Here is a 25586-nt window from a genome sequence, read left to right as displayed (position 1 = left end):
CTCAACTAGCCTAGAACACCTGCCCTTTGTTCTCCTTTTCACCCTTTTCTGACCCTGTTCCCAGATGCTTTGCCTCCGGGTCTTTTCTTCCCTAAATGTACACTGGAGAGGAAAGACTCCAGGTGGTCAGAACAGACTCGGGAAGGGGGGTTTGTGATGGTTCCCCAGGACCCTGGACCCTCCCTCCTCAGATCAGCATCGGCCTTTGTCCTCACAGCACCTTGGTCTAGTCTCCTCAGAGTGTCTGAGTGGAAAACTCCTGGTTCTCCCTTTCCCTCCACCAAGTGAGATTTTCTCCCCATTTCATCTGCTCTGAAGACCTACCTAAGACCTGCCTGTCCCTGCTCCTTGCCGCCCGCTCCCCCGCGCCCCCTTTCCCAGGCACGGTGACCATGTGACAACACCACAGCCAGCCAGAAGCTGCTCTGTTTCTATTGAGCAAGTGGCTGCTCTTCCCCCAGCTAGTCTGTTGACTGACTATTAATTTTGAGTTTGTGTTCTTTAGAACGTGATTCCATTTTCTACCAGCCTTTCTCTCCACTTCTGGCTTTAGAAGTGTGTGAGTGTGTGTATGTTTAGATTTCTACAGGGTGTCCTTTCAAATAAAGAAATAGTGCTCTTCCAGAGTAGGACAGCTGGATTCAGGACAGAAGGAAGCTTTTGTTTGGATGATGCGTCTCATGGCAGATACCGGTCCAGGGTAGGACCATGACTCAGGTGAGGGGGACTAAGGTGGAGAAAGCCCAGGGCCCGGGCAACAGGAGGACTGGCTTCTTCTCCAGCTCAGAGACCATCACAGGATCTGCTCTCAAGCTTTCTGTGCTTTGGTTTCCTCATCTGTCACCTGGAGATGTGACACCACCAGCCTGACCCAACCCACAGGCTGTGGAGTGGAGATGCTGCTCCATCCAGGATGGTCTGCTCACTGTTCCAGAAACCTCCTAATTCACCTCACCTCAGCACTTTCGCCCATGCAATATTCCCTCCTCGGAATGTCCCCTCTAGGTCCCCTCCCTTCCTAAATCCTAACTCCTTCAGAGACCCAGGCAGGTCCTTTTTCCTCTGTGAAATTGTCCCTGATTTCTCCAGCTATAGCGTTGGGTCTCTTCTTGCAACTTCTATAAACATAGTTGGCATTACCAACGAGAACGTAATTGCTTTATATTGGGGATTCTCAACCTCAGTGCTATTGACATTTTGAGCTGGATAATTCTTTGTTGTAAGGGGTTAGCCTGTGCATTTTAGGATTTCAGCAGCATCCCTGGTCCCTACCCACTAGATGCCCTTAGCACCCCTCTGGTTGTGACAACCAAAAAAACCAATTGCAAAAGTATCATTTCAGAACATGCAGGAGCATCCCTAACCAAAACATGTCTTCAGACATCCCAAAGTGAACCCTGGGGACAAAATTGTCCCCAGCTGGGAACCATTACTTTATATTGTTATTTAGCTTTTAATATTTCATTTTCCAGGCTCGATTCCTTTGTGTGCCCTAATGTGCCTAGCACACTATTATACACGTCAAGTGCTCCATAATTATCTGTTGAACAAATCAATGCACACTTTACAAATGTTAAAAGTGCAAGTAGAAGTTATTATGATAGCTACCTTTTCGCCTAAGTTACGCTTTTATGGGTTGGAGATATTCATATTTGCTCCTAAAAGGTCAGTCCACTTTCTTTCCCACCATCAGATCTTGAGGAACAATTGTTGGCAAGGAACTTTGCTCTATCAACTGCAGAAACTTTGTTAAAATAAATGGAACCCACAATAAAAATATTTCCAAGCTAAACTCCACTTATTTCAAGTGATACTTAGATCAAAATCTGAATCACAAAATAATCTGAACTATCTTTTGAAGTCCCCTGCGATGGGCTATATACCTTGTATTAGATTCTCCGCTGATGGTGTCAGGTTCTGTACGAGGGAAGAGAAGATGAGAGTTACTAGGAAGATATTTAAAGGCTCAGGTGTTGGAGGAAACAGGCCCAGGGCCTTTCCTGGGCCCCACCAATCATCGCTCTCTGCCTGTGGACAAGCTGCTTATCCTGCCTGAGCCTCAGTTTCCTTGCCTGAAAAATAATAAATAATGGGACGTAGGATTAATGAGAAAAGTATGCCAAGTGTCTACCCTAGTGTCTGATGCATATATACTCAATTAATTTTGGTCTTTGATTTGGTCTTTTAGTTATCCTTGCTTTTCCCCCCCTCTTACATTGTAGGTAACTCTAGGGCAAGAGCTGTATCTGATTCCTCTCTGCACCCCTCTAACACCCAAGCACAGCACCTTGCCCATAGGCGTTCCATACATTTTTTATTTTTTGGCTGCACCGCACTGGCATGCGGGATCTTAGTTCCCTGACCAGGGATTGAACTCATGCCCCTTGTAGTGGAAGCACAGAGTCTTACCACTGGACCGTCAGGGAAGTCACATTCCATACATTTTTTATAGATTTTTTTTATATGGACCATTTTTAAAGTCTTTATTGAATTTGTTACAATATTGCTTCTGTTTATGTTTTAGTTTTTTGGCCGTGAGGCATGTGGGATCGACCAGGGATTGAACCCGCACCCCCTGCATTGGAAGGCAAAGTCTTAACCACTGGACCGCCAGGGAAATACCTCGTTCCATACATTTTTTTAATGTAATTTAAAATTTTTTATTTATTTTTGGCTGTGTTGGGTCTTCATTGCTGTGCACGGGCTTCCTCTAGTTGCGGTGAGCGGGGGCTACTCTTCGTTGCTGAGCGCAGGCTTCTCATTGTGGTGGCTTGTCTTTTTGGGAGCACGGGCTCTAGCACGGGCTCAGTAGTTGTGGCACACGGGCTTAGTTGCTCCACGGCATGTGGGATCTTCCCGGACCAGGGCTCAAACCCGTGTCTCCTGCAGTGGCAGGCGGATTCTTAACCACTGCAGCATGAGGGAAGGGCAGGAGGATTCTTAACCACTGCTCCACCAGGGAAGCCCCCATTCCATACGTTTTTGATGAATGGACTATGCACCTGACTTCAGGAAGTCTGGAAGGTAAAGAAATGCAGACACACTAGCATCTGGACTGACCACCATCCCTCAATCTTATAACCCCACGTTAATTGCATCCTAATCGTATAAATGTATTTAATTCATAAACTTTCAAACTGGAAAGGACTTTCTACAAGATCAAATCCAATACTCTCATTTCTCAGATGGGGAGGCCCCGTGAGGATACATAACTCTTTCACGTACAAAAAGCCAAAACAGTCCATTGTCCTGTGGCTTTAGGAAAATTAAGTAGTTTTTCTTTAGTTCCCATTTCTTCAAATAGTTCCTCTGGACCAGAGTCTCTCAATATCAACTACTGACATTGGGACTGGATAATTCTTTGTTGTGAAGGGCTGTCCCATGCACTGTAGGAGTTTAGCAGCATCTCTGGCCTCTACTCACCAAACACCAGTAATATACTCCCTCCCCCACTTAGTTATGACATTCAGAAATGTCCCCAGACATCACAAATGTCCTGAGAACCACGGTCTAAAAATTACTACAGGTAAAATCCCTTCGTATGACACACTTAGGCCCTCAGGTTATGTGATTGTTTTAATGAATAGTTTGCTGATAAATCTCATTTGTAGCCAACAAACTCTGGAGAAAAGACAGAGCCACTCTGTAAGTGAGACCAGGTCTCAGTCACTGCTGGGACCCACTCACCATGTATGTGTGTGTCATTTATTTTTTATAATCTGCCTACCTCCGGGGATCTTTGAAGTGGATCCTGACTCATTTCTTTCTCAGAACAACTGGCTATGTTCTGTGTGTTGCCCAGGAGTCTGGGCTGTGTGGAGAGGGGTCCTCCTCTGTCAGAGCCCTTTTCACATTGTACTCTCACTGCCTGTTTGTCTTTCTGCCCCAGGGGACATTAAGGCCCACGGCAGCAGAGACAGTGACCATCTTGCTCAGCATGCGCTCCCAGTTGGCACATAGTAGGTGCCCAATAAGCATTTATTGAATGAATATGTAATAGAAATTATAATATACTGCATTTAGTTGTGGGTCAAAAGCGTAGAACTTAGCCACAGCTTACTTAGCTTAAAATAATCATTACTTCTGTTTATTAAGAGCCTACCGTGAGCCAGGAAGTTTACCTGTGTTATCTCACTAATGGCAAAGCAACCTTATGAGATACATATTGTAACTCCATTTGAAAGATGAGGAAACTGAGGCTCAGAGAGAGATTGTGACTTTGGTAATTATATAAGAATTATATATGATATAATATATATAAGAATTATATATAATATAATATATGTAAGAAGCACAGATTTGGACCAAGGCCCACCTAACTGCCAGTCTCAGTCCTCTTTGATATACTACCTCTCCTGTTTACAGTCATAAACTTGTGTTTTGGCTCTTTCTGTGTCTAGAATGATCCGTTCACAAATAGGGACCAGAAAAATGACTTCATCACTGCGTACAGTTTAGATTAGTCTGCCCTTGCCTCTTTGCGATACCTGCAGGAACATGGTAATAATCTTTTTTTTTTTTTTTTGCAGTAAGCGGGCCTCTCACTGTTGTGGCCTCTCCCGTTGCAGAGCACAGGCTCCGGACGCGCAGGCCCAGCGGCCTTGGCTCATGGGCCCAGCCGCTCCGCGGCATGTGGGATCTTCCCAAACCGGGGCACGAACCCGTGTCCCCTGCATCGACAGGCGGACTCTCAACCACTGCGCCACCAGGGAAGCCCTAATAATCTTTTTTTTCTTTTCTTTTTTTTTTTTTTTTTGCGGTACGCGGGCCTCTCACTGTTGTGGCCTCTCCCGTTGCGGAGCACAGGCTCCGGACACACAGGCTCAGAGGCCATGGCTCACAGGCCCAGCCGCTCTGCAGCATGTGGGATCTTCCCGGACCGGGGCACAAACCCGTGTCCCCTGCATTGGCAGGCGGACTCTCAACCACTGCGCCAGTAATAATCTTGCTATACAAAATTGTCTTAGTCCATTCAGGTTGCTATAATAAAAATACCTTAGACTGGGTGGCTGAAACAACAAGCATTTTTTCCTCACAGTCTGGAGGCTAAGTCCAAGATCAAGGCACTGGCAGATTTGATGTCTAGTGAGAGCTCACTTCCTGGCTCATAGGTGCTGTGTCCTTTCATGGTGGAAGGAGTGAGGGAACTCTCTGGGGTCTCTTTAATAAGGACACTGATCCCATTCATGAGGGCTTCACCCTCATGACCTAATCACCTTCCAAAGGTTCCACCTCCAAATACCATCACATTGGGGATTAGGTTTCAATGTATGACTTTTTTTTTTTTTCTAGAAGTGGATTTATTTAGAGAGAAACACACTCCACAGACAGAGTGTGGGCCATCTCAGAAGGTGACAGTGGCCTCAATATATGACTTTTGAGGAAACACAAACATTCAGGCTGTAGCAAAAATAATTGTCTATAATGGCATTCACGTGTGGCTGAGCTGTCAGAGAAATTGCTTTGATCTCGAATCTGGGGAGTGGGTGTGTACATGTATAGGAAAAGGTACCAGGCAGGATAAAATCCAAGATCTTACCATTGCGTAAATTCAATTTCCTTTGTGAAATAGTTGCTGAAAAGTCTGACCCTTAATTCTGCCTCCTTAAAATGCATCTTAGCCCACAGTCGTTTAGTGTTTACCATTTGCTCCCTCAGATTGTCAGATTTTTGTGAAAAAAATATATAGTATGAGAATTGTCAACTGTTTATTTTCTATCTATTCTGTCTCCTTAAAGAAATTGCCTGAGGCCAAGGACTCTTACTTGCCAACTCTGCTAGGTGCTCAATCACTGTTGCTAGTCATAACAATTATGAAAGAGGAAAAAGTATGCTTTCTAGTCAGTAGATGAAGAAGTTTGAGCACCTGTGTGCTCAACCCCACTCCCTGGTTATGGGGTACCCCAGGCAAGGGAAGACAAGGCCCTTTTCCTTAAGGAGCCTTCAGTCTTATTTGTTCCTTCCTCAGGTAGTGGCAGGTAAGGGCTAAGGAAAATCTGTCTTCCTCCTGTCTAAAGGAGTGTGTTGAGCAGGCAAAGGGGGCAGTAGGCAAAGGAAGATGGATAATCTCCCCGCCTATCTTGCCCTAGCAAGGTAGGTCTGCGGCTGGCCGGTAGGAGGCGATTCAAAGGACCGTGCCTTCGTTCGCAAGAGGCAGAGGCGCCCACACAAGACGCGAAGAAAACTCTGGCCGCTGATAATACTCTGCGCTCTTTTCTGGTTTTCCTTAGAAGGGACCAGGAGAAACTGGAAGGTCCGGACGGCGGGAAAGGGTGGAGGTCCTCTGCAGTTCCACTTCCGTCTCCCAGTATCCTGTGGCTGATCCGGGGATGGGAGAGACGGGCTGAATCTGGGCAGCCGCGTAGAGTGGCCGGTGGGAGAGCATTGCCAGAGCGGAAAGCCCAGCGGACTCCCTCCCTCGAGCGACCAGGTCCCCGGCACTCGAGTCCCGCCCCCGGCACGCAGGCCCCGCCTCGGCGGCCCCTCCCCTTCCCCGGACCAGACTGAGCTGCGCTCACTCCCTAGCCCGGGCCGGGGAACCTCTAGGCGGAGAGGCTCCCGCCCACCCGCCCTGAGCCGCGGCGTCCGCATGGAGGAGCCGCGCGCTCCGCCAGCCGGGTCGGGGCCGCTCCCACCGCCGCTGCAGGGAGGCGGAGCCACCGATGTTCCGGAGCCCGGAGCCCGGCAGCAACCGGGACACGAGACGGCGGCGCAGCGGTACAGCGCCCGCCTGCTGCAGGCCGGCTACGAGCCTGAGAGGTGACGCCCAGGGCAGAGCGCGCGGGGCGCATCCGGGGCGGGCGCGGCGGCTCTGGGAACCAGGCAGCGCTGCGGGGGAGGGGAAGGGTAGGTCCCACCACCTATGCCTTCTTACCGCCTCAAGCTCTAACTTCCTGAAACCGGGCTCAGACGCCCCGCACCCAGCTTTGGTCGGGGGATGCAGGCGGGCACTGTGGAAAAGGTTCAGTGCTGTGTTGCACCGGGGAGCAGGTCGGAAGAACGATCCCTAAAATTTTAGTCCTGGGTCTGACCTCAACTACACACCCGAGCCAAGTGGCTCCAACTCCTGGGGTTCAAACCGAGCCTATTGGAGTCCATGTCCAACTTTGCTTACTCCTCCTTAGCCGTTTCCTCCTAGAACCATCTTCAGAGTCTTCCTGGCAGGTGTAGGTGTCCAGATGGAGGGCCTCCTCGGAGTCGAGTGAGGACACCGTCCCCTCCTCACCATTCACTGAGGTCTGATGAGGCGGCCAGTGCAGCTCACCCCAGGGTCTCTCCTAAGATTCAAACCCCCTCTGCCCTTACCCTGCTGGGGTCCGTTAGGGTCACTGGAGGAAGAGTGGAGGTGTTGATCTGGGCCCCAGGGGACTGACTGAAAAGGAGACAGTGGCTAATCTCTGGATTGTATCGCAGCTTGAAATGCAATCCCACTGTCCTTCCGGTCCAGAGGATTTGGACTTCTTTCCCTGTCCCATCTGTTGGTGCTCAGCAGCTTGGGGAGGTGACCTGGAAGCTGGGTTTGGGGGGGGTGGGCGGTGGTCTGGGGGAATTAGCCCTGCAGCTCTGCCCAGGGGTTGGCCTCTTATGTAAGAACTTTTAACGGCTTAAGGGGCTGCTGGGTGAAGGCTGGCCCCTCCTGCCCCCGCAGGCTGGGTCTCTAGAATTGACTGTGGTTCTGGCAACTGTATCCTTCCTCCCATCCTAGAAATCCAGCTACTGGGGCTCAGGGTCCAGGGCAATAGAGAGAAGCTACAGGAGGTGAGAGAGTGTGCTGGGGCACACGGGGCCTTGATGGAAGCAGTGCCTTGGTTGGAGAAGGTATTGCAAAAGTATCATTTCAGAACACCAGGAGCATCCCTTCTCCAGAATGTACTTCTGCACCTGTACTATCCCCACACCCCCACCAGACTCTGAAGAGCCTGTGTAAAACCTGAGACCCAGCCAGGTGGTGTATTGAGATTCAAAACCTGCTGGCTAGACCTCCATCTGCCATCACTAGCTTAAAGCTGTGGGAAGAGAACAGGGTTCCATGAGAAGTCTAGGTCTGAGGCCAGCGTTATTGCTCTCTGGCTTGAACCTGGGCAAGCTTTGTCCCCTAACGCAGGTCAACAATGTTATTAGCACCCCCCCTACCCCACCTCTCCCCTCGGAAGTGTTTTGAAATCTTGTCCCTTCAAATAGCCCCAGACTAGAAAGAGACCTCTGGGCTCCCTGGCTGGATATGGGTGCCCCCCCGTACTAAGGAAGGGGCTTGAAGGGGCTTGGGTCTGTTCTGTTCTGTTGCCCTCGCAGCTGCTAGGTGTGGAGCCTCAGGGGACCAACAGCCCTTCCTCGAGCTGAGGAGGCCACTGGTTGCCTGGTGTCTCCTCCCCATGGAGGAAGCAGCCGGGGGGGAAGATCAGGAAGAGGGAGGAGGAAAGCTGGGGGGGGATTAACAGTTTCTGGAAGAGGACAGCCTAACCCAGGGCTGAGCTCAGCAGCTTAGAGTAATGAGGAGCCCTGACACAGGTCAAAGCAGGAGGAGGTGTGGAGCAGCAGGAGACGGGAGTGGGGCTGTGAGGTCTGTGGCCACCAGGAAGAGGACTCTCCCCACAACTCAGCCTGGCAGCCTCCTCCTCTGGTTCTGAGTTCTACGCTGGGGCAGGTGTCATGCTAAGGTCAACTGAGACGGCAGAACCCAGCTGCTGTCCTGGACCCCAGCCCTGGTGGAACCCTGAATAGTACCCTAGTTGCAGGAGATAGTGACCCAGAGCAGGTCCCTCAGAGACCCAGGGAGACCACAGGGGCAGCCCGTGTGCTGTGCCTGCAATGCTATCCTAGCCCCATCCTTCTGTGGCTAGAAAGGTGCCCAGGACAGCCCTGAGTGGCCAGGTGCTTTCTGTGGCTGGTCTCACTGCTCTGCCTCCAGGTGGCCAGTAGGAGGTCCTAGTGCTGGTCCCCTCAGGATAACCCTCCTCCCCATATGGCTCAGGCCCTCTGGATGAGTCTGTGAGTGCTGAGGGATCAAGTACGTCCCAGGTATCCCTAGCAAGTTGTCCCCAATCCCCACTCAGCAAAGAACCCCAGCAGGCCCTCTCCCCGCCTTCTCAACACCAGAGGGCCTCCAGAGGCCCCCATCAGGAGCCTCCTTGGGGCTCCCTGGGTGGACAGGGAAGCTTGGGTGCCTGTGATTTTTCTGGTCCCCCACAGTAAGAAAGAGGGCACTGTGGACATCTGTGAGCCCCCTGCAGCACTCTCAGCCTCACAGGCCTCATCACCCCAGCTCTGTGGGAAGCCTCCCCTCCCCTCTGCACACAGATGGAACAGGCTGTGTTTTCCTGGCAGGGACCCGGGACATCACTGGTGGGGCTGGGCATCCCAGGGAGTTTCCCTTGGGCCTGGCTGCCACCACAGTGGTGAGAGGTAAACAAACCCAGCCTCGAGGGCTGGGGATGGAAGGAGTACCACAGACAGCCACCTTACCAGAGAGAGGACTGTGTCCCTGGCCCAGCTTTCCCTCACTTCACCAAGAAATGAGCCGTAGGGACCATAGGAGGACAGAGGGAGGAGAGGGTGTGGGGGAGGGGTGGAAATCCGCTTTCTGGCTTCTGGTCAGGCAGTAGAGTTAGTAGTTCTGGTCACGCAAAGGGGGAGGGTCCGCCCCCTGACACCCCACCTCCTCCCATGTGAATCAACTTGCTACCTAATCTTACTACCTTCATGTAGAAATCTGGGTCTTGCTGGGCATTCAGGGCCACCAAATGTCTGCTTGGGGAAATTCTCAAAACTTCCCTAGCCTCTGCCCTAATTTATATGTATACATTCTTGCCTAGGCCAGGCCTGTGATCCTCCCTCACCTTCCCACCACGCTACCCTCCCAAATAAAAGCAAACTTTCCCCTTTGGGGTTAAAACCTACGGTATCCACTCTACTTTTTGAGCTGGGGATGAGACAGGATGTAAGACTGAAGCATTGGATCAGGGGTAGTACCTGTCTCCAGCCCCTCCTGAACTGTAGGTTTTGCATCTGTAAAGCAGGGGTGGGGTGGGACACCTAATAATTGGCAATTAATAGATTGTAGAGTAAATGTGATCATTTATGAAAAACGCCTGTAAACTGCAGAGGGCTCCAAGGCCACCCAAAGGTCAGGGATTGTCCTTGTTAAGGATGCCTGACCCGTAGGACTGATGCCTGGTTGTGGGGAGCACGGGCGGGTGCACTGCCCGGAGGGTACAACCTCAAACTGCTGTGTTGGGGAGCTGTCAGCCCAAACCAGTTCCTCAGGGCTCCAGGCCCTGGTTAAGGTCTGAGCCTTAGTCTTGGGAAAGGTAAACCATGTGAGAGGTAACCCTGGGGCTGGGGAGTAGGACCAGGGGAGACTCAGGCCGGCGGGGTCGGATGGCTTGGGGTGGCCCAGGATGCTGGCGGGCCTGGGGGAGGCGCTGCGGGGAGCCTAGGAGGCGGGACGTGAGGCGGTGGAGGGGGCGTGTCCCGGCCTGGCTCAGCCCCCTCCTCCCGTTGGATCCACACGTCCTCCCCCGCCCCGGTCCCGAGCGGCCGCTGTGCCACTGCAGGCGGCCCTGGGCGTGCGCGCGGCGGCGGCGGCTGGGCCGGGCTCCGCGGGGCTCTTTGTGCTGTTCCGGGCGGAGGCGGCGGGCTCCCGGGGGAGGGCGGCGCCCTGGGCCCGCCCCGCCGCTGCCGCAGCCCCCGCCCCCGGCCCTCCCAGCCCGCGGCGGCAGCGTGGCCGTGGCGCGGCGTCAGTAGTAGCAGCAGCGGCAGCAGCGGTAGCGGGGCGGCCCGCGCGGGTGTTTATGTCGGGTCGCGGTGTCTCCTGGCAGCATGGCGGACTACCTGATCAGCGGCGGCACCGGTTACGTGCCCGAGGATGGGCTCACTGCGCAGCAGCTGTTCGCCAACGCCGACGGCCTCACCTACAAGTAAGCGCTGGGGGCCTCGGCCCTACCTGGGTGCGCGCACTAACGCGCCGTGATGCCCCCCCCCACTTCCCGGCCCCGGCCCTGCACATGCACAGCTCCCCCCTTGGTGATGCACGCGTCCCCGGCCCGATTCGAGCGACTTGGGCGGGGGGCGGGGGGGGGAGGACTGGGCAAGGGAAGGAAGGCGGCCCGTGCCGAGAGCAGACGGACGTGGCACAACGACATCGCGGCCCTCGGTGCCATGCCCCGTTTCTGGCTAGATCCGGGTCCGGCCTGCCCCCTTCCTTCTCTCACGGGCGTCTTGGCCGCATGGAGGGGCCTTGGGGCGTGTGGGAACGCGAGATGTGGGAGTAATGGAGACTTTTCCCAGACCTTGGTCCACGACACCCTCTCAACTCCCAGCGTCACCACGAGGGCAGAGGGGGCCCTGGAGCCCAGCTAAGGCAGCTGCTTGGGTGTTGCCCCCAGGAGATGCCCAGCTGGGCAGTTGGGGTGGCTCTTTTTTTCCACCGTCCAGTCCAGCCTTCTCTCCACTTGTGCCCCTGGCTGCCTACAAGTTAGTACTGGTGCCCCCCGGGCATGAGTATTCTTTGACTATCACCCACCCAAGCCCACCTCACCCAGGATTTTTGAGGAGGAGAAGACCTGTCCATTTGCCTCTGGCTTAATGTGCTTTTCTGTGGGCCCTGGGCCCGTTGTCCTGTTGGCTGCAGGCCTGGCACTAGCTCTTCTGTTGGCTGCAGGACTGTGTCCATGCCAGGAAAGAGCATCAGGACCTGGGACTGGGGTGGAGTGAGGATGCTGGTGAGCCAGGAGCATCCCTGCCCTGTCTCCTGCTAGTTGCTGCCTTTGCCTGTAAGCACTCCTGCTTGGCAGGCGGTTTCCCTGGACACCAGGATACCCGGTCACTCCTGAGGAGTGTCTCCTCTTCCTTGTCAGAGTAGCTGGGGTGTGGGCCAGGTGAGGGGTGTATATAATACCTAGAAAATGCCAAGAGGCCCAGACTCCAGCATTTCTTCCCTGCCTCTAAGTGAGCCACAGAGGCCTCTTCACTGAAGGGCTGCCAAGGGACAGGGGCAGTGAAGGTTCTTTATTTCTTTGGTGGTCTTTGATGAGGGGGGATAGAGTATCTATGATATAGTTTCCGTGGAGTCTCCTAGGGAAATTGTTCTAGGCCTTGGGGCAAATTAAAGACCCCACCCCTCCCATCCACCCCGTAGCTTTTCCTTCCTGCCCTGGGGTGCCCGATGGCTTTGCTTAGTCTGGTTGGGGGTGTTCCTGAACACCATGGGGCATTTGCTTTTGGTGGTGTCTGTCTAGGCCCTGTGATTTCAGGGAAATTGAACCCGTCGGGGCTCCTGGGCAGTGACACTGTGCTTTGCCTTACCCATGCACGCCTGCATTCCCTTTCCGCGCTAGTGTTGGCCACTGCCATGCTTTGGCTGGGCCCCCAGTGTCCTGGTCCTAACTATAAGGCCTCTTCCTCCCCTTTCCCATCCCAGGCCATGTCTGTTGGCTGCTCCCGTCCAACTGGGCAAACCTTTACCAATGCCTGCTCTGTCAGAACATACCCCGCACTCAGCCCCCTGGGGTCCCTCTGTGCTGTTCTGAACCCTGTGTGACTCAGCAGCCCTGGCACTGGGCTGTGCAGCTTGTCCTGTGCTGTGTGGTGTTCATGCCATGCTGCCCTACTAAACTGTTCTCAGGTACATTCTGTGTTTATTTATTGTCTCCCCCTCTCAAGATCGAGAAGTTTTCAAGGGCAGACACCTTATCTGCTGTGTGCAGCATTATGGGAATGTCTAGGTTCCTAGACGAACTCTGAGCCCTGAAGGCAATGGACGTTTGGGGCCCACTGCCTTGGTGGCGCCCTAGGACCCCAGAGCTTACGCCGCCTTTGGCTCTAGGTCTCTGGGCTAAAGGCGACAAGATGCTAGCGAGGGGCATGAGGGTGGTTCAGTCCTGACATGGCACAGGGCTCAGAGGCTCTGCCCGTCTCTCCATCCCCGTGCTGCTTCCCCTGGTGTGGCAGGCCCTGCCCTTTTCAGGGACAGGAACAGTCACTTTCCTCTCTTCACAGCGATTTCCTGATTCTCCCAGGATTCATAGACTTCACAGCTGATGAGGTGGTGAGTACCTCTTCCACTGATGGGGTAGCGGGGCTGTGTATGGGTGCCAGAGGCTGAGCTCTTGCTCAAGGGCAGGGTGTGGGGGAGACTTTTTCTTCCTTCCTCCCTCCCTCCCTCCCTTGGATCTTCTTTGCTGTGCACGCGGGCTTTCCCTGATTGCGGTGAGCAGGGGCTACTCTTCGTTGTGGTGCACGGGCTTCTCATTGCGGTGGCTTCTCTTGTTGCAGAGCGCAGGCTCTAGGCGCACGGGCTTCAGTAGTTGTGGCATGTGGGCTTCCGTAGTTGTGGCTCACGGGCTCTAGAGCGCAGGCTCAGTAGTTGTGGTGCACAGGCTTAGTTGCTCCGTGGCATGTAGGATCTTCCCGGACCAGGGCTTGAACCCGTGTCTCCTGCACTGGCAGGCAGATTCTTAACCACTGCGCCACCAGGGGAGCCTGACTTTTCTTTTTTTTTTTTTTTTGCGGTACGCGGGCCTCTCCCGTTGCGGAGCACAGGCTCCGGACGCGCAGGCCCAGCGGCCATGGCCCACGGACCCAGCCGCTCCGCGGCCTGCGGGATCTTCCTAGACCGGGGCACGAACCCGTGTCCCCTGCATCGGCAGGCGGACTCTCAACCACTGAGCCACCAGGGAAGCCCTCTGACTTTTCTTTTTTTTAAAGCTACACCTTGCCTCTTTTGCGGCTTGTGGGATCTTAGTTCCCCAGCCAGGGATTGAACCCGGACCCTCAGCAGTGAGAGCGCAGAGTCCTAACCACTGGACCACCAGGGAATTCCCGGGAGAGACTTTTCTTGGGAATGTGGTGGATGTAACCTTCAGTGCTGTCAGAGAAACCGGCACAGTCAGTGGATTATGCCTAATGGGTTAGAGGCAGCTATGGGGATTTGGGGATATCCTGAGAGGTGGGCCTGGCCTGAGGCCAGAGGGCTCACTGACAGAACCTGAGGTGAGGTTCAAAAAGGCCCAGGGAGGGGGTGGGCATGCACGTGGGTGTGGCTGCTTTATTACTTACTGGATTTTGTCTGAAGTGCTAAGCAAAGACATCATAGAAGCCAGTAAGATTATGGAGACTTTGAAAGAGGTGGACAGACTTGTTTGTGGATCCATGATATAAGAACTGGCAAGAGGGTTTGGAGAAGTTAGATTGTGGGGCTTCCCTGGTGGCACAGTGGTTAAGAATCTGCCTGCCAGTGCAGGGGACACAGATTCGAGCCCTGGTCCGGGAGGATCCTACGTGCCGCGGAGCAACTAAGCCCGTGCGCCACAACTACTGAGCCCGTGCACCACAACTACTGAGCCTGCGCGCCACAACTGCTGAGGCCCATGTGCCTAGAGCCTGTGCTCTGCAACAAGAGAAGCCACCGCAATGAGAAGCCCGCACACTGCAACAAAGAGCAGCCCCTGCTCACCACAACTAGAGAAAGCCTGTACACAGCAACGAAGACTCAACACAGCCAAAAATAAATAAATAAAATAAAAAACATTAAAAAAAAGAAAAAGAGATGAGGTTTAAAAAAAAAAAGAAGTAGTAGTTAGATTGTGGACAAATACAAGGAAACAATGCCTCCCTTAACTGAAGGGGCTCAGCAAAAAACCAGGTGAATGACCAATGTGCTTTACACAATTAACATATGACAAACCTGCAGGAGCCCAGGGGCTAATGCTGATGGGTGTAAGTCATTTCATGGAAAAGTTAGACTATTCTATCATGAATTAATACACATTAAAAAAAAAGTTTTTCTGCTGGTGTTATCATTGATATGTATTCAGGTCTGATTCTCGTGAAATGCCAGAGGGCCCGAGTGTCCCTGGATCACTTATACATTGGGGAAGCTCATGTCCAGCCTGTGTAGCCAGTGCTGACCCAGACAGATTTTTCAGGGGGAAATTAGGGCTATTCTGGATATTCCCCTTGTGACAGCAACCAGGAGGCCTTCTTGGTCTGGCTGTTCAGTTTCTGAGCACCCTGGCTTTGTGCCAGATCCTGGGCAGGGTGCAAGGAAGAGAGGGATGGGAGAAGCCCCCCTGGCTGTCCTATGGCCTATGTCAGGAGGCTGTGGCTCTTCTCCTGTGCTAGGATCCAAGAGGAGAAGGGGGAGTTTTCTAGACTGCAGGGCCAGGGTTCTCAGCCAGGGTCTGGGAATGGACTGCAGGGGCCTTTGTGTCTCCAAAAAATTATATAGCAAAGTCTGTGTCTGAGGGTTTTGAGGGCTAGGATCCACAGCTGTTGGCCTGACTCTCAGAGGAATCTATGATCTGGCCTTGGCTGCCACTCACAGGCAAAAACTGAAAATCCTTGCAGTCCTGAGCTCTCCCTTGCGCTGCAGACCCGTAATCACCTACTCCCCTGGATTGGATGTCTAATAGACTGCTTCCCACACCTCCACATTCCCAGTGCCCAGCATCTCCCACCTGGACCTGTCAGCAGCCTCCCTGGTGGTCTCTCTGTTTCAGGCCTGGTCACCTAGAATCCCATCTCCACATCGGAACCTGAGTGACCTCTTTAAATCAGATCATGTCTCTCCTCCGCCTGAGGTCCTCCAGTGGATTCTCATCTCAAAATTGAATGCAAGCTCCTTTCAAGGCTGCATATCCTTGACCCGCCCCCTGCCTCTGAGCCCTCAGCTCCTGCCTCTTTCCCTTCCCTCCACTCTACTAGCTTTTTCTTTTTTTTCTTTTTTTTTTTTTGTGGTACGTGGGCCTCTCACCGTTGTGGCCTCCCCCGCTGCGGAGCACAGGCTCCGGACACGCAGCCCCAGCTGCCATGGCTCACGGGCCCAGCCGCTCTGCGGCATGTGGGATCTTCCTGGACTGGGGCACGAACCCGTGTCCTCTGCATTGGCAGGAGGACTCTCAACCACTGCGCCACCAGGGAAGCCCAAGCTTTTTCTTTCTTAAATGCACCTCAGGGAGAATTGGAATCAGAGGCGGGGTTTCACACACAGCTCCCTCAGCCTGGAACAACAGTCCCTCTTTGGGGACTTTCACTTGATTAGTTTTCATTTGTCGCCTCCCAAGAAAGAGGTTTCCCTAATCCCCACATTCTTTCTCCAGTGGTCACTTTGCCTCGTTGGTTTCCTTTGGAGCCATCACCCCAACTGGGATCACCTTGTGCATGTTTCGTGTGTGTCATTTTTCCTTCCAAGTATAAGCTCTGGAAGAGGTAGCAGAGACCTCATCCATCTTGCTCACTGCTGTATCCCCGGGGCCTGTCCTGGTGCTAGGTACATATAGCAGCTCAGTAAATGTCTGTCGAATGAATGATAAAACTTTTCACATAGCCTGTGTCTCCATCTTCAGGACCTGACTTCAGCCCTGACTCGGAAGATCACGCTGAAGACACCACTCATCTCCTCCCCCATGGACACTGTGACAGAGGCTGACATGGCCATCGCAATGGCTGTGAGTTGAGCACCTGGGTGGGGACCCCAGGGCCAAGAGGACCGAGTGGGGTGGGCATCAGGAGGAATTGGAATCAGAGGCGGGTTTGCAGAGTGAGGAGGGTTGGCCACCTGGCTCTGACCATTCTTCCCTTCAACCCCAGCTGATGGGCGGTATCGGTTTCATTCACCACAACTGCACTCCAGAGTTCCAGGCCAACGAGGTGCGAAAGGTCAAGGCGAGTACCAGGCCCGTCCTGAGAAAGAAGATGCCTTCTGGCAGCCTCCGCCTCACAGGCCCTCCCAACCTCCCATTGCCAGCTCTGCGGGCCGGTGCGCTCCCTGGCTGGTGGCTGTGGGGTCTTGTCTGCCCTTCTCCACAGTGGGAGCGCAGGGCTCAGCCCTCATTTCCCCAATGGCCTCTTGCCCCATGGCGGGCCCTGGTTCCCCTGTGGCACAGCCAGGAGACCCTCGGCCCCCTGTGGCCATACTGTACACACCTCCAGCTTTCTTCCAGCCTTTTCCTTCCCCTGTCTCTGCCCGCAGAAGTTTGAACAGGGCTTCATCACAGACCCTGTGGTGCTGAGCCCCTCGCACACCGTGGGTGACGTGCTAGAGGCCAAGATCCGGCATGGCTTCTCTGGCATCCCCATCACCGAGACGGGCACCATGGGCAGCAAGCTGGTGGGCATCGTCACCTCCCGAGACATCGACTTCCTCGCAGAGAAGGACCACACCACCCTCCTCAGTGAGGTACCCGCGGGGCAGGGAGAGCATGGCTGGGGCAGAGAGGACCGCACGTTCCGGGGCCTCAGGCCGGTGCCTGTGACCAGGGACCAGAGGGAGGCCTGGCTCCCTTCTCTCTCACCTGCCAACCTGCAGGCAAATGTTCCTGGCCCCACAGGTGATGACACCGCGGAATGAGCTGGTGGTGGCTCCAGCGGGTGTGACACTGAAAGAGGCAAACGAGATCCTGCAGCGCAGCAAGAAAGGTACCAGGGAGGAGGCGGAAAATGCAAGAACCCCCCCTCCCCCAGCCCGGCTCCCTGTACCCCAGAGCCCCCTGTTCCTTCACAGCCTTGCAGGTTGTCCCTGCAACTAGGCTGGGCCTCAGGGAAGGTTTGAGTAACGTCAGGCTGGAGCGTGACTTCTGAGGTCTTTTTCCTGGCTCAGGAAAGCCCATCCCTTATTTGGCATCTTCACAGTATATTTCCCAAAACGACTAGTCCTGTGAAACACTCATCATGCAAAAAGGGCTCCGTGTTCTTATAAGTCTGAAAAATGCTGCTTTTCTGTATTTCCCATCTTGCATAAAGAATTGTACGTTACTTTATCAAAGGCTCTGAGAAGTCTTGCGGTTAAATTTATTTGACATTGAGGCTGTTGACATAATATTCATTAGGTCCCTGTGGGACCCACTGGGAAATGCTCCCCTGGCCCGTACTGGATTGTTTTCTGGGGTGGTGTTGGGCAGGACACACGTTCCTCCCTGCAGGATAGCCTCATGTTTGTGCCCTAGCTAGGAGTTTTTTGACCACTGTGGCCTGTGGCCCTTCAGGGGAAAGGCTGCCAGTGCTCAGGGGCTGCCCACTGAGCCTGGCCAGGCCACAGGGCAGGAAGAGCTCCAGGAACTGGGTTTCTTTGCTTCCTGTTCCTTGGGCAGAGAGCCAGGTCCCTAGGAGCGCTTCCTGGGTGGGTGCTGTCACCTAGTGGTTGGTTTGGGTACTGCAGTGGAATCTCTGGCCTGGTCCACTTTCATTCTCACTACCCCCCTACCCCACCCTCAGAAACCTGCTCCTTCATTTCACCCCTGCGTTCCTTGTCAGGGAAGCTGCCCATTGTCAATGATCGAGATGAGTTAGTGGCCATCATTGCCCGCACTGACCTGAAGAAGAACCGGGACTACCCTCTGGCCTCCAAGGATTCCCACAAGCAGCTGCTGTGCGGGGCGGCCGTGGGCACCCGTGAGGATGACAAATACCGCCTGGACCTGCTCACCCAGGCGGGCGCCGACGTCATAGTGCTGGTACGGACACTGCCCTGGAGCAGGGGCGGTTCAGTAGAGTTGAGGCTTATGAAGACCAGGTTCACCTCTAATTAAGCCCGGGGTCAGAACTGGGAGGGTCGCTGGTACTCTGACAGCTCAGAACAAACTGTGGACCCCTCTGGGGCCCTTCGCACTCATAACTTGACCCTAATAGTTACCACTCACATTCAGTGCGCAGCTCCCACTTGCCAGGCGCTGCACTAAGGCGTATGCAGATGAACTCAGTCCTCAGAACAGCCCCCTGAGGTGCAATCACCATGCCCACTTGTCAGAGGGGGAAACCGAGGCTCGAGAGGCTAAGTGATTCTGTTTGGTTCGTGAGTTGGTGGGAAGTGGATACGATCGCAGGCACCATCTCTTTGCTGTGAGAACCAGTCCGTATTGTGGGTATGAAAGGGCTTTGTCTGCCGTGAGACTATATGTTAGTGGTGCTTAACCTTTGGGGGAAGGCAGGCCCCTTTGAGACTCTGCCGAGAACTGTCCATCGTCTTCCCAGAAAAAGACAAAGGTGTATTCTCATATATCGTTGATACAATTTCAGGGTTTGTCCACTTAAGACCCCCTCCCTCAGTGAGGATTCTCAGCCTCCAAGCCTAAGCTTTCCTGCCCCCCTTCTCACAGGACTCATCCCAAGGGAACTCTGTGTATCAGATCGCCATGGTGCATTACATCAAGCAGAAGTACCCCCGCCTCCAGGTGATTGGGGGGAATGGTGAGTGCCGGCCCTTGCCCCCTCACTGTGTAACCTTCCTCTGTCCTTTGGCATTCCCTGGTGATGGCATAGCTCTCGGCATGGAGGGGCAGGGAGCTGAATGAATGGGCTTTGGTCACAGTAGGTGAAGGGGAGGTGTAGACTGGGGTCCCAGGAAGCCCCCCGGGCAGGGCAGGGGCAACCCACCCTCACACCGTTCCTCCTCTCCCCCTCCCCCTCCCCCCCAGTGGTGACGGCAGCTCAGGCCAAGAACCTGATTGATGCTGGTGTGGACGGGCTGCGCGTGGGCATGGGCTGCGGCTCCATCTGCATCACCCAAGAAGGTGGGTGTCAGTAGGAGAGCGAGCGACTGCCACTTAGAACGCCCCAGTTGCCCTCCACAGGCCCTGGGGCCTCAGTCTCGCTCCACAGATGCATGCAGAGTGCTCACTCAGGCCCCTTTCTGGGATGGTGGGTTCAGGGGTGACCCAGGCTCAGACTCTGCCTGTCTAGCCCACTGACTTGGGGGGAGGCAGGTGTAAGATGAGGTGACCGTGAGTTTGGGGTGTGTGCCAGTCTGCTTCTCAGATTCTGGTCAAGGAAGTCCAATCTGCAGGCCCAAGACTGGTGTATCTGGCCCCTTGGTCACGTCTGGTCATGTCTCCCAAACGCTGAATGACCCATTTGGTCTTCTCTGCCCAAAACATCTTCCCAGTTTGGTCTCTAAGCCTCTGCTTCTAACTGTCTACCTTCGCATTAGCTGACCCCTGAGGTGAGATGTGGGCCTTCTCCACAAATTAACAAATGTTAATTGAGGTCCTACTGTGTGTCAGGCATTGTTCTAAACCTTGGGGCGCAATAAGAACAAAACAAACAAAGGTACCAGCAGAGAAGTCTTCTTTTCTCCTTTATCCAGCCTTGCATCCATCCTTAGATAACTGCTGGTTCCTTAGAATTCTCACTTAGAAATGTAACACTTAAGGACCTTGGACAATTAAACTTAAAGAATGCAAGCCAATATCCCAAAGGAGGCTGTGAGTACCTAACTCTAGTAACTTTGTAAGCGAACTAGTGCCTGGAGAGAGGTGAGGCTGAGGCCAGTACTGATGCTGCCCCCGGAGTCCCCGTAGTGCTCTTGTAGGTGGGCTGGTCCAGGCTCCTGGGGTGCGTTCACCTAGTGTTATTTGCTGCCACTTATTTTTTTGCCTCATTAACATCCAGCCCTGTCCCTTTTCCCAAGTGGAGGTGTAGGGCACAAGGAGAAAGGGGCCTGTACTGCACCTGGCTCCCGTTGCTGTTGACGCCTTTATCTTGTGTACTGTCCCCAGTGATGGCCTGTGGTCGGCCCCAGGGCACTGCCGTGTACAAGGTGGCTGAGTACGCCCGGCGCTTCGGGGTGCCAGTCATAGCCGATGGTGGCATCCAGACCGTGGGGCATGTGGTCAAGGCCCTGGCCCTTGGTGCCTCCACAGGTGAGGGGGCAGGTCTGCCGGGGATCGAGCAGGCCGATGGGGGGCGGTGGGAGGGCCATGGGGTTAGAGGCGCTGACCCCCTGACCACTGCAGTGATGATGGGCTCCCTGCTCGCTGCCACCACGGAGGCCCCCGGCGAGTACTTCTTCTCGGATGGTGTGAGGCTCAAGAAGTACCGGGGCATGGGCTCGCTGGACGCCATGGAGAAGAGCAGCAGCAGCCAGAAGCGCTACTTCAGGTGCCTGCCCCCAGCCCTGGCCCCAACCCTTCAGGTCCACCCGAGCCTTTGACTGCCCAAGGTGGCACCCAGTCTCCATATTACAGTTCTGGAACCCAAGGCACAGGGCCCAAGTTGCAGACCTGGGATGGTGCCGGGGCCACCTGACTCGGAATCCATGCTTATTTATGCTGTAGCCCAGGGAGTGGCGGCTTTGGGGATCCTTCTGGGCGGTAGCCCCTCTGCTGGTACCCTTGAGAGGTGGGGTGGGTTGGGGTCCCCTGAGCCATGGGGGGCGGGGCTCAGTCTTCCCGCCTTCCGTGCAGCGAGGGAGATAAGGTGAAGATCGCGCAGGGGGTCTCGGGCTCCATCCAGGACAAAGGCTCCATTCAGAAGTTCGTGCCCTACCTCATAGCGGGCATCCAGCATGGCTGCCAGGATATCGGTGCCCGTAGCCTGTCTGTCCTGCGGTGAGTGCTGTGACTAGAGGGGCAGCAGGTGGGGGGCATCAGGGAGGCTCCTGGCGCCCCCGTATTTCCCATTTCCTTTCTCTCTCTCTCTCTCCCTCCTCCACCCTTGGTGCCCCTGACCTGCACCACTTCCCTGCCTGCAGGTCCATGATGTACTCAGGAGAGCTCAAGTTTGAGAAACGGACCATGTCAGCTCAGATCGAGGGTGGTGTCCACGGCCTGCACTCGTAAGTGTGGCAGCCTCCTTGCCCCAGCTGGCTGGCACTGGGTCAGGCAGGTGGGGCCATGGTCCAGAGGCTGAGCTGAGGTCTCAGGGACCCCAAGGACCATCTGCACCAGGGATGGAGGCTGCTGCAGAATGACCCCCATCACCCTCTCCTCCAGGGCCCAGCCCACCCTTGAACCCTGTCCTGTAGTCCCCACGCAGGCAGGCCCTCCCATCCCCTCGGGCATCTCCCCTGAGCCGGGCATGGGAGATGCGGCCTCTAGCCCCTCCTGGGCTCCCCAGCCCTTGCTTGCTCAGAAGCTTGGTGGCTGGTGGCAGGGGCTGGCGGTGCTGGGCTCTGGCTGGTGGCGGCACCAGGCAGGCAGGTGGAGGCTGGGGGCATGAGCCCTTGGCGGGGAGAAGAGAGACAGATGCCAGGGCCGGCGCTGGGGCGACCGTGGGCGGGGGCAGTGCTAGTTGGCAGCAGTAGTTGCAGGCATGCGGCCCCGCCCTGGTCGAGAGGGCCTGTCCCCCCAGGCATAGGCGGGCGTCTAACCTGTGTCTCTTTCTGCCCCATCCTCCCGTAGCTATACCTTTCTGCCGTGTAAGTAACCGCGCTGCCCGGGCCAGGCGTAGAGTAGAGCAGGGGCAGTCTGGGCGGGGCCTGGGCTGGGGCGGGGCCTTGGGTTGGGGGCGTGCTGGGGTGTAGTCGTGGGACGTGGGCCCTAGTACTAGCATCATGCTCGGGGCAGCTGGCGGTCGCCCCTCCTCCAGAGGAACGATCCCCTCCTGGGGTGCAGAGAGATGTCCCTGACCACAGGCCTGAGGCTGTCCTGTCTTGGACTGGACCCAGTGACCACAAGGGACCTAGGCCACGGTGCCTTCAGGGGTGGGGTGGAGACGTGGGCAGCAGAGGCTCAGACTGGCCTGACCTTGCTCTGTGAGGATGGGCCGTGCCTTCCTGAGCTGTCTCTCCACCCCGGCACTGAGGACAGTCCCCCAGCTGCGGCTGTGGCCGGAAGGAGCATGGCTGTCCCTGGGCCTGGCATGGGTCTTCCGGGAGCCTTGGCCTGAGGCGGACAGAGGCACGTGGCCTGCTTCTCATTCCCTCCGCCCCCCGTGGCTGAGAGGCAGAGGCTTCTGCAGCTCACTGCCTCTCCTGAGTCTGGGGGCCGCCCGGCGGCCCAGGGCTGGCCTGGGCACGGGGGTCTGGGGAGGTGAGGCCACCTGCCCGCATACCCACTCTCAGTTTCCCTCTTGCCTTGTGCCCACAGTTATGAGAAGCGGCTGTACTGAGGATGGTGGTGGAGGCCCAGGCGGCGGAGGGGTCATGCCCCAGGGTCCCCCTTTGGGTTCAGCCTCCCTCCATAACTGAGTGGTTCACAGATTTGCACTACTGGTTCCCCAGCTCCTTTCCAGGGAGAGAGGAGGGGAGGCCCTGAGGGTCTGCGGCCCCTCCCTGGGCTTCCCCCGCAGAGTCAGGACTGCTCCCAGGCCGGGCTGCCCTGGGAGCCCCCCGGGTTCCCCCTTCTTCAGTCCCCCTGAGCCCAGCCAGCCTGGGCTCTCAGGCCCTGCGCCTGCCTCAGGTCTTTCTTGCTGCAGCCTGCTCCGGCCCGGCTCCCACCCCTGGGACACGTGGCCCCTCCTGGCTTCTCCTGTAGGGCACCTCCCTCCCTAACCCCCATCCCAGGATTGGTGCTCTCCTGGCCCTGCCTCTGGCCCCTTCCCGGGCTGCTGTCCCCTCAGCCATGTGGCACTTCTGGGCTCCTGACCTAGGCCAGAGGGAGGTCTCTGCCCCCTACCCCTGGCCCTGGACTATCCAGGCCCTGCTCCTCAGGCCACCCCATCCCTGGACCTGGGGAGGAGGCTACCCATCATTCCTGACTCACCCCCATCCCCAGGTGTACCGTTCCTGCCCTCTCCTCTCAGCTGCAGTTGAAGGCTTTAACTTTGCACACTTTGGGGTCACAGTTGCGTCATTGTATGTTAAATAATCTGAATAAATCAAGAGGTTTCAATGCCTCTGCCATCCTGTCTCTGTCCCTTGTCCACTGGACAGCTAGCCCCTCCCCTGGTGGTAAGCTGGAGCCCAGAGCCCCATCAGAGCTGGGCCGCGGGGGGCGCCAGGCCGAGCCTCCCCGGGCAGGTGGTGAGAGTGCTGCGGCACTCCAGGGGGTGCTGGCGCAGGTGGGCCGTGTGGCGCGAGGTCTCCCAGGCCTGCGCCCACCCCGGCTTGCCCAGCTGCTGCCAGCTGGCCAGCAGCTCCTGCAGGCAGGCCCTGTCACAGAGGGGGTCATCATGGCTGTAGCAGACTAGCGTCGGGGGCCTCGCGGGCAGCTGCCAGAAAGCGCTCACCGCAGCCTCGTAATGCCGATCGGTGCAGCCCGCGGACAGGTGGAAGTGGAGCATGGCTGTGGCCCTGACCACCGGACCCAGGGCCTGCGGTCTCATCAGCTGAGACACACCTGTGGGTACCAGGGAGAGGGGGCTAGTGCCCATTGTCATGTGTGGCTCAGGACCCGCCTTCTGGTGGGGACAGCACTGACACATGGGCTGCTGAGTATCCCTAGAGTTGGGGGTCCTGGGATGTTCACATTGCCTTCTCTGCCTCTGTTGTAGTTGGGCAGCAGGCACCCAGCTGTCCCACCAGGTACAGACACCATTCGGGGCAGAAGCAAGGAAGATGGCCTGGGAATGCTCTGCTGGCAGGAAGCAGAGGGGCCTAGTTGTGGGTAGTGAAGAGCTGGAAACATCCCCGTGACTGCCAGGGAGGGGCTCCCTCAGCCCACTCTTGGCATCCTGGGCCAGTAACTGCCCTCTCCCAGGCCCTTCCTAAAAGAGCCACGTGGTCTGGAGTCAGCCTCTCTCTGTGGCATTTTCCAGCTTTGTGGCATCTTCAGGGACAAGAAGGAAAGTGCTGGACTGTTGGGTGGGTTCAGAACTAGGCCCCTCTGCTTCCTGCCAGCAGAGCATTCCCAGGCCATCTTCCTTGCTTCTGCCCCGAATGGTGTCTGTACCTGGTGGGACAGCTGGGTGCCTGCTGCCCAACTACAACAGAGGCAGAGAAGGCAATGTGAACATCCCAGGACCCCCAACTCTAGGGATACTCAGCAGCCCATGTGTCAGTGCTCCAGGAGTTGTTGCAAAGTGACTGGATCATCGAGAGTCCCCAGAGGCCTTGTGCCCTGGAATCTGTGGCCTTGGTGAGCACCTAGGAGTCTGAGGTGACCCAGCTGGGTGGGAGAAGGATGTCTGGATACCAGGGGATTGTAAAAGATGAGAGGGGATGGACCAGAACGAGGCCATGTTTCATGGTTTGTCTTGCACACTGCTTTACAAAAACCATACAGGAAGCAATTTGGCCAGCAATTGAGATGGAAAAGATCTAAGGATTTTTAGAGAAATTCCCAGTCACTCTGCGTGTGTGTGTGTGTGTGTGTGTGTGTGTGTGTGTGAGTGTGTGATGCAGGCCTCTCACGGATGCGCAGGCCCAGCAGCCATGGCTCACGGGCCTAGCCGCTCTGCGGCATGTGGGATCTTCCCGGACCGGGGCACAAACCCATGTCCCCTGCATCGGCAGGCGGACTCTCAACCACTGCGCCACCGGGGAAGCCAGAGTTTTCCTTTTGAACTAGACGTAGTTGGTCAATTAGAGCTGAGGAATAGAATGGGTTACTTTGTAACAATGACCTTCCTGTTACTTGATATGTTAGCATTAGTTTGGTCCTTCTAGAGGAAGTTAGAGCACAGTGGTCCTCAAATTGTGGTGGGTATCAGAATCACCTAGAGAGCTTAAAAACCCAGAGGCCCAGGATCACTGAAATAGGATAGGGTCTGGGCCTCTGAATCATCACTCAGCACCAGGTGATTCTGATATTTACCAAAGTTCGAAAATCACTGTTTTAGAGGAAACCTGTGCATCCAATTACAGTTGGCCCTTGAACAACGCAGGGGTTAGGAGTGTTGACCTTCCACGCAGTCGAAAATCGCATATAACTTTATAGTTGGCTCTCCATATCTGCATATCAGTTCCACATCTGCAGATTCAACCAGCCTCAGAT

At 55.4% G+C, this 25586-nt stretch overlaps 1 protein-coding gene across 4 annotated transcripts; it reads left to right on the top strand.

Annotated features, from left to right (window-relative positions):
* The first annotated feature begins 6521 nt into the window (after nt 1-6521).
* IMPDH1 (inosine monophosphate dehydrogenase 1) lies at nt 6522-23552 on the top strand. 4 transcript variants are annotated; one of them, XM_081244779.1, is made up of 17 exons: nt 6522-6759; nt 10818-10916; nt 12997-13045; nt 16344-16445; nt 16588-16647; nt 16970-17176; nt 17328-17415; nt 18250-18449; nt 19092-19182; nt 19410-19505; nt 20490-20633; nt 20727-20871; nt 21177-21320; nt 21464-21547; nt 22113-22129; nt 22521-22610; nt 22800-23552. In XM_081244779.1, exons 1-17 carry the CDS (start codon nt 6590-6592, stop codon nt 22898-22900), a joined length of 1887 nt encoding a protein of 628 aa, XP_081100905.1. In that variant the 5' UTR covers nt 6522-6589; the 3' UTR covers nt 22901-23552. The 4 variants fall into 4 exon arrangements, with proteins under 4 accessions (XP_081100905.1, XP_081100904.1, XP_081100907.1 ...); XM_081244778.1 differs by having other exon boundaries at nt 16588-16662; XM_081244781.1 differs by lacking the exons at nt 22113-22129; nt 22521-22610 and having other exon boundaries at nt 6524-6759.
* Nucleotides 23553-25586: the final 2034 nt, after the last annotated feature.

The sequence above is a fragment of the Mesoplodon bidens genome, assembly GCF_964165515.1.
Source record: "Mesoplodon bidens genome assembly, chromosome: 9".
In the NCBI taxonomy this organism is placed as follows: Eukaryota; Metazoa; Chordata; class Mammalia; order Artiodactyla; family Ziphiidae; genus Mesoplodon; species Mesoplodon bidens.
The sequence above is the reverse complement of the archived record's forward strand: the minus strand, read 5'-3'. Positions and strand labels throughout refer to the sequence as shown.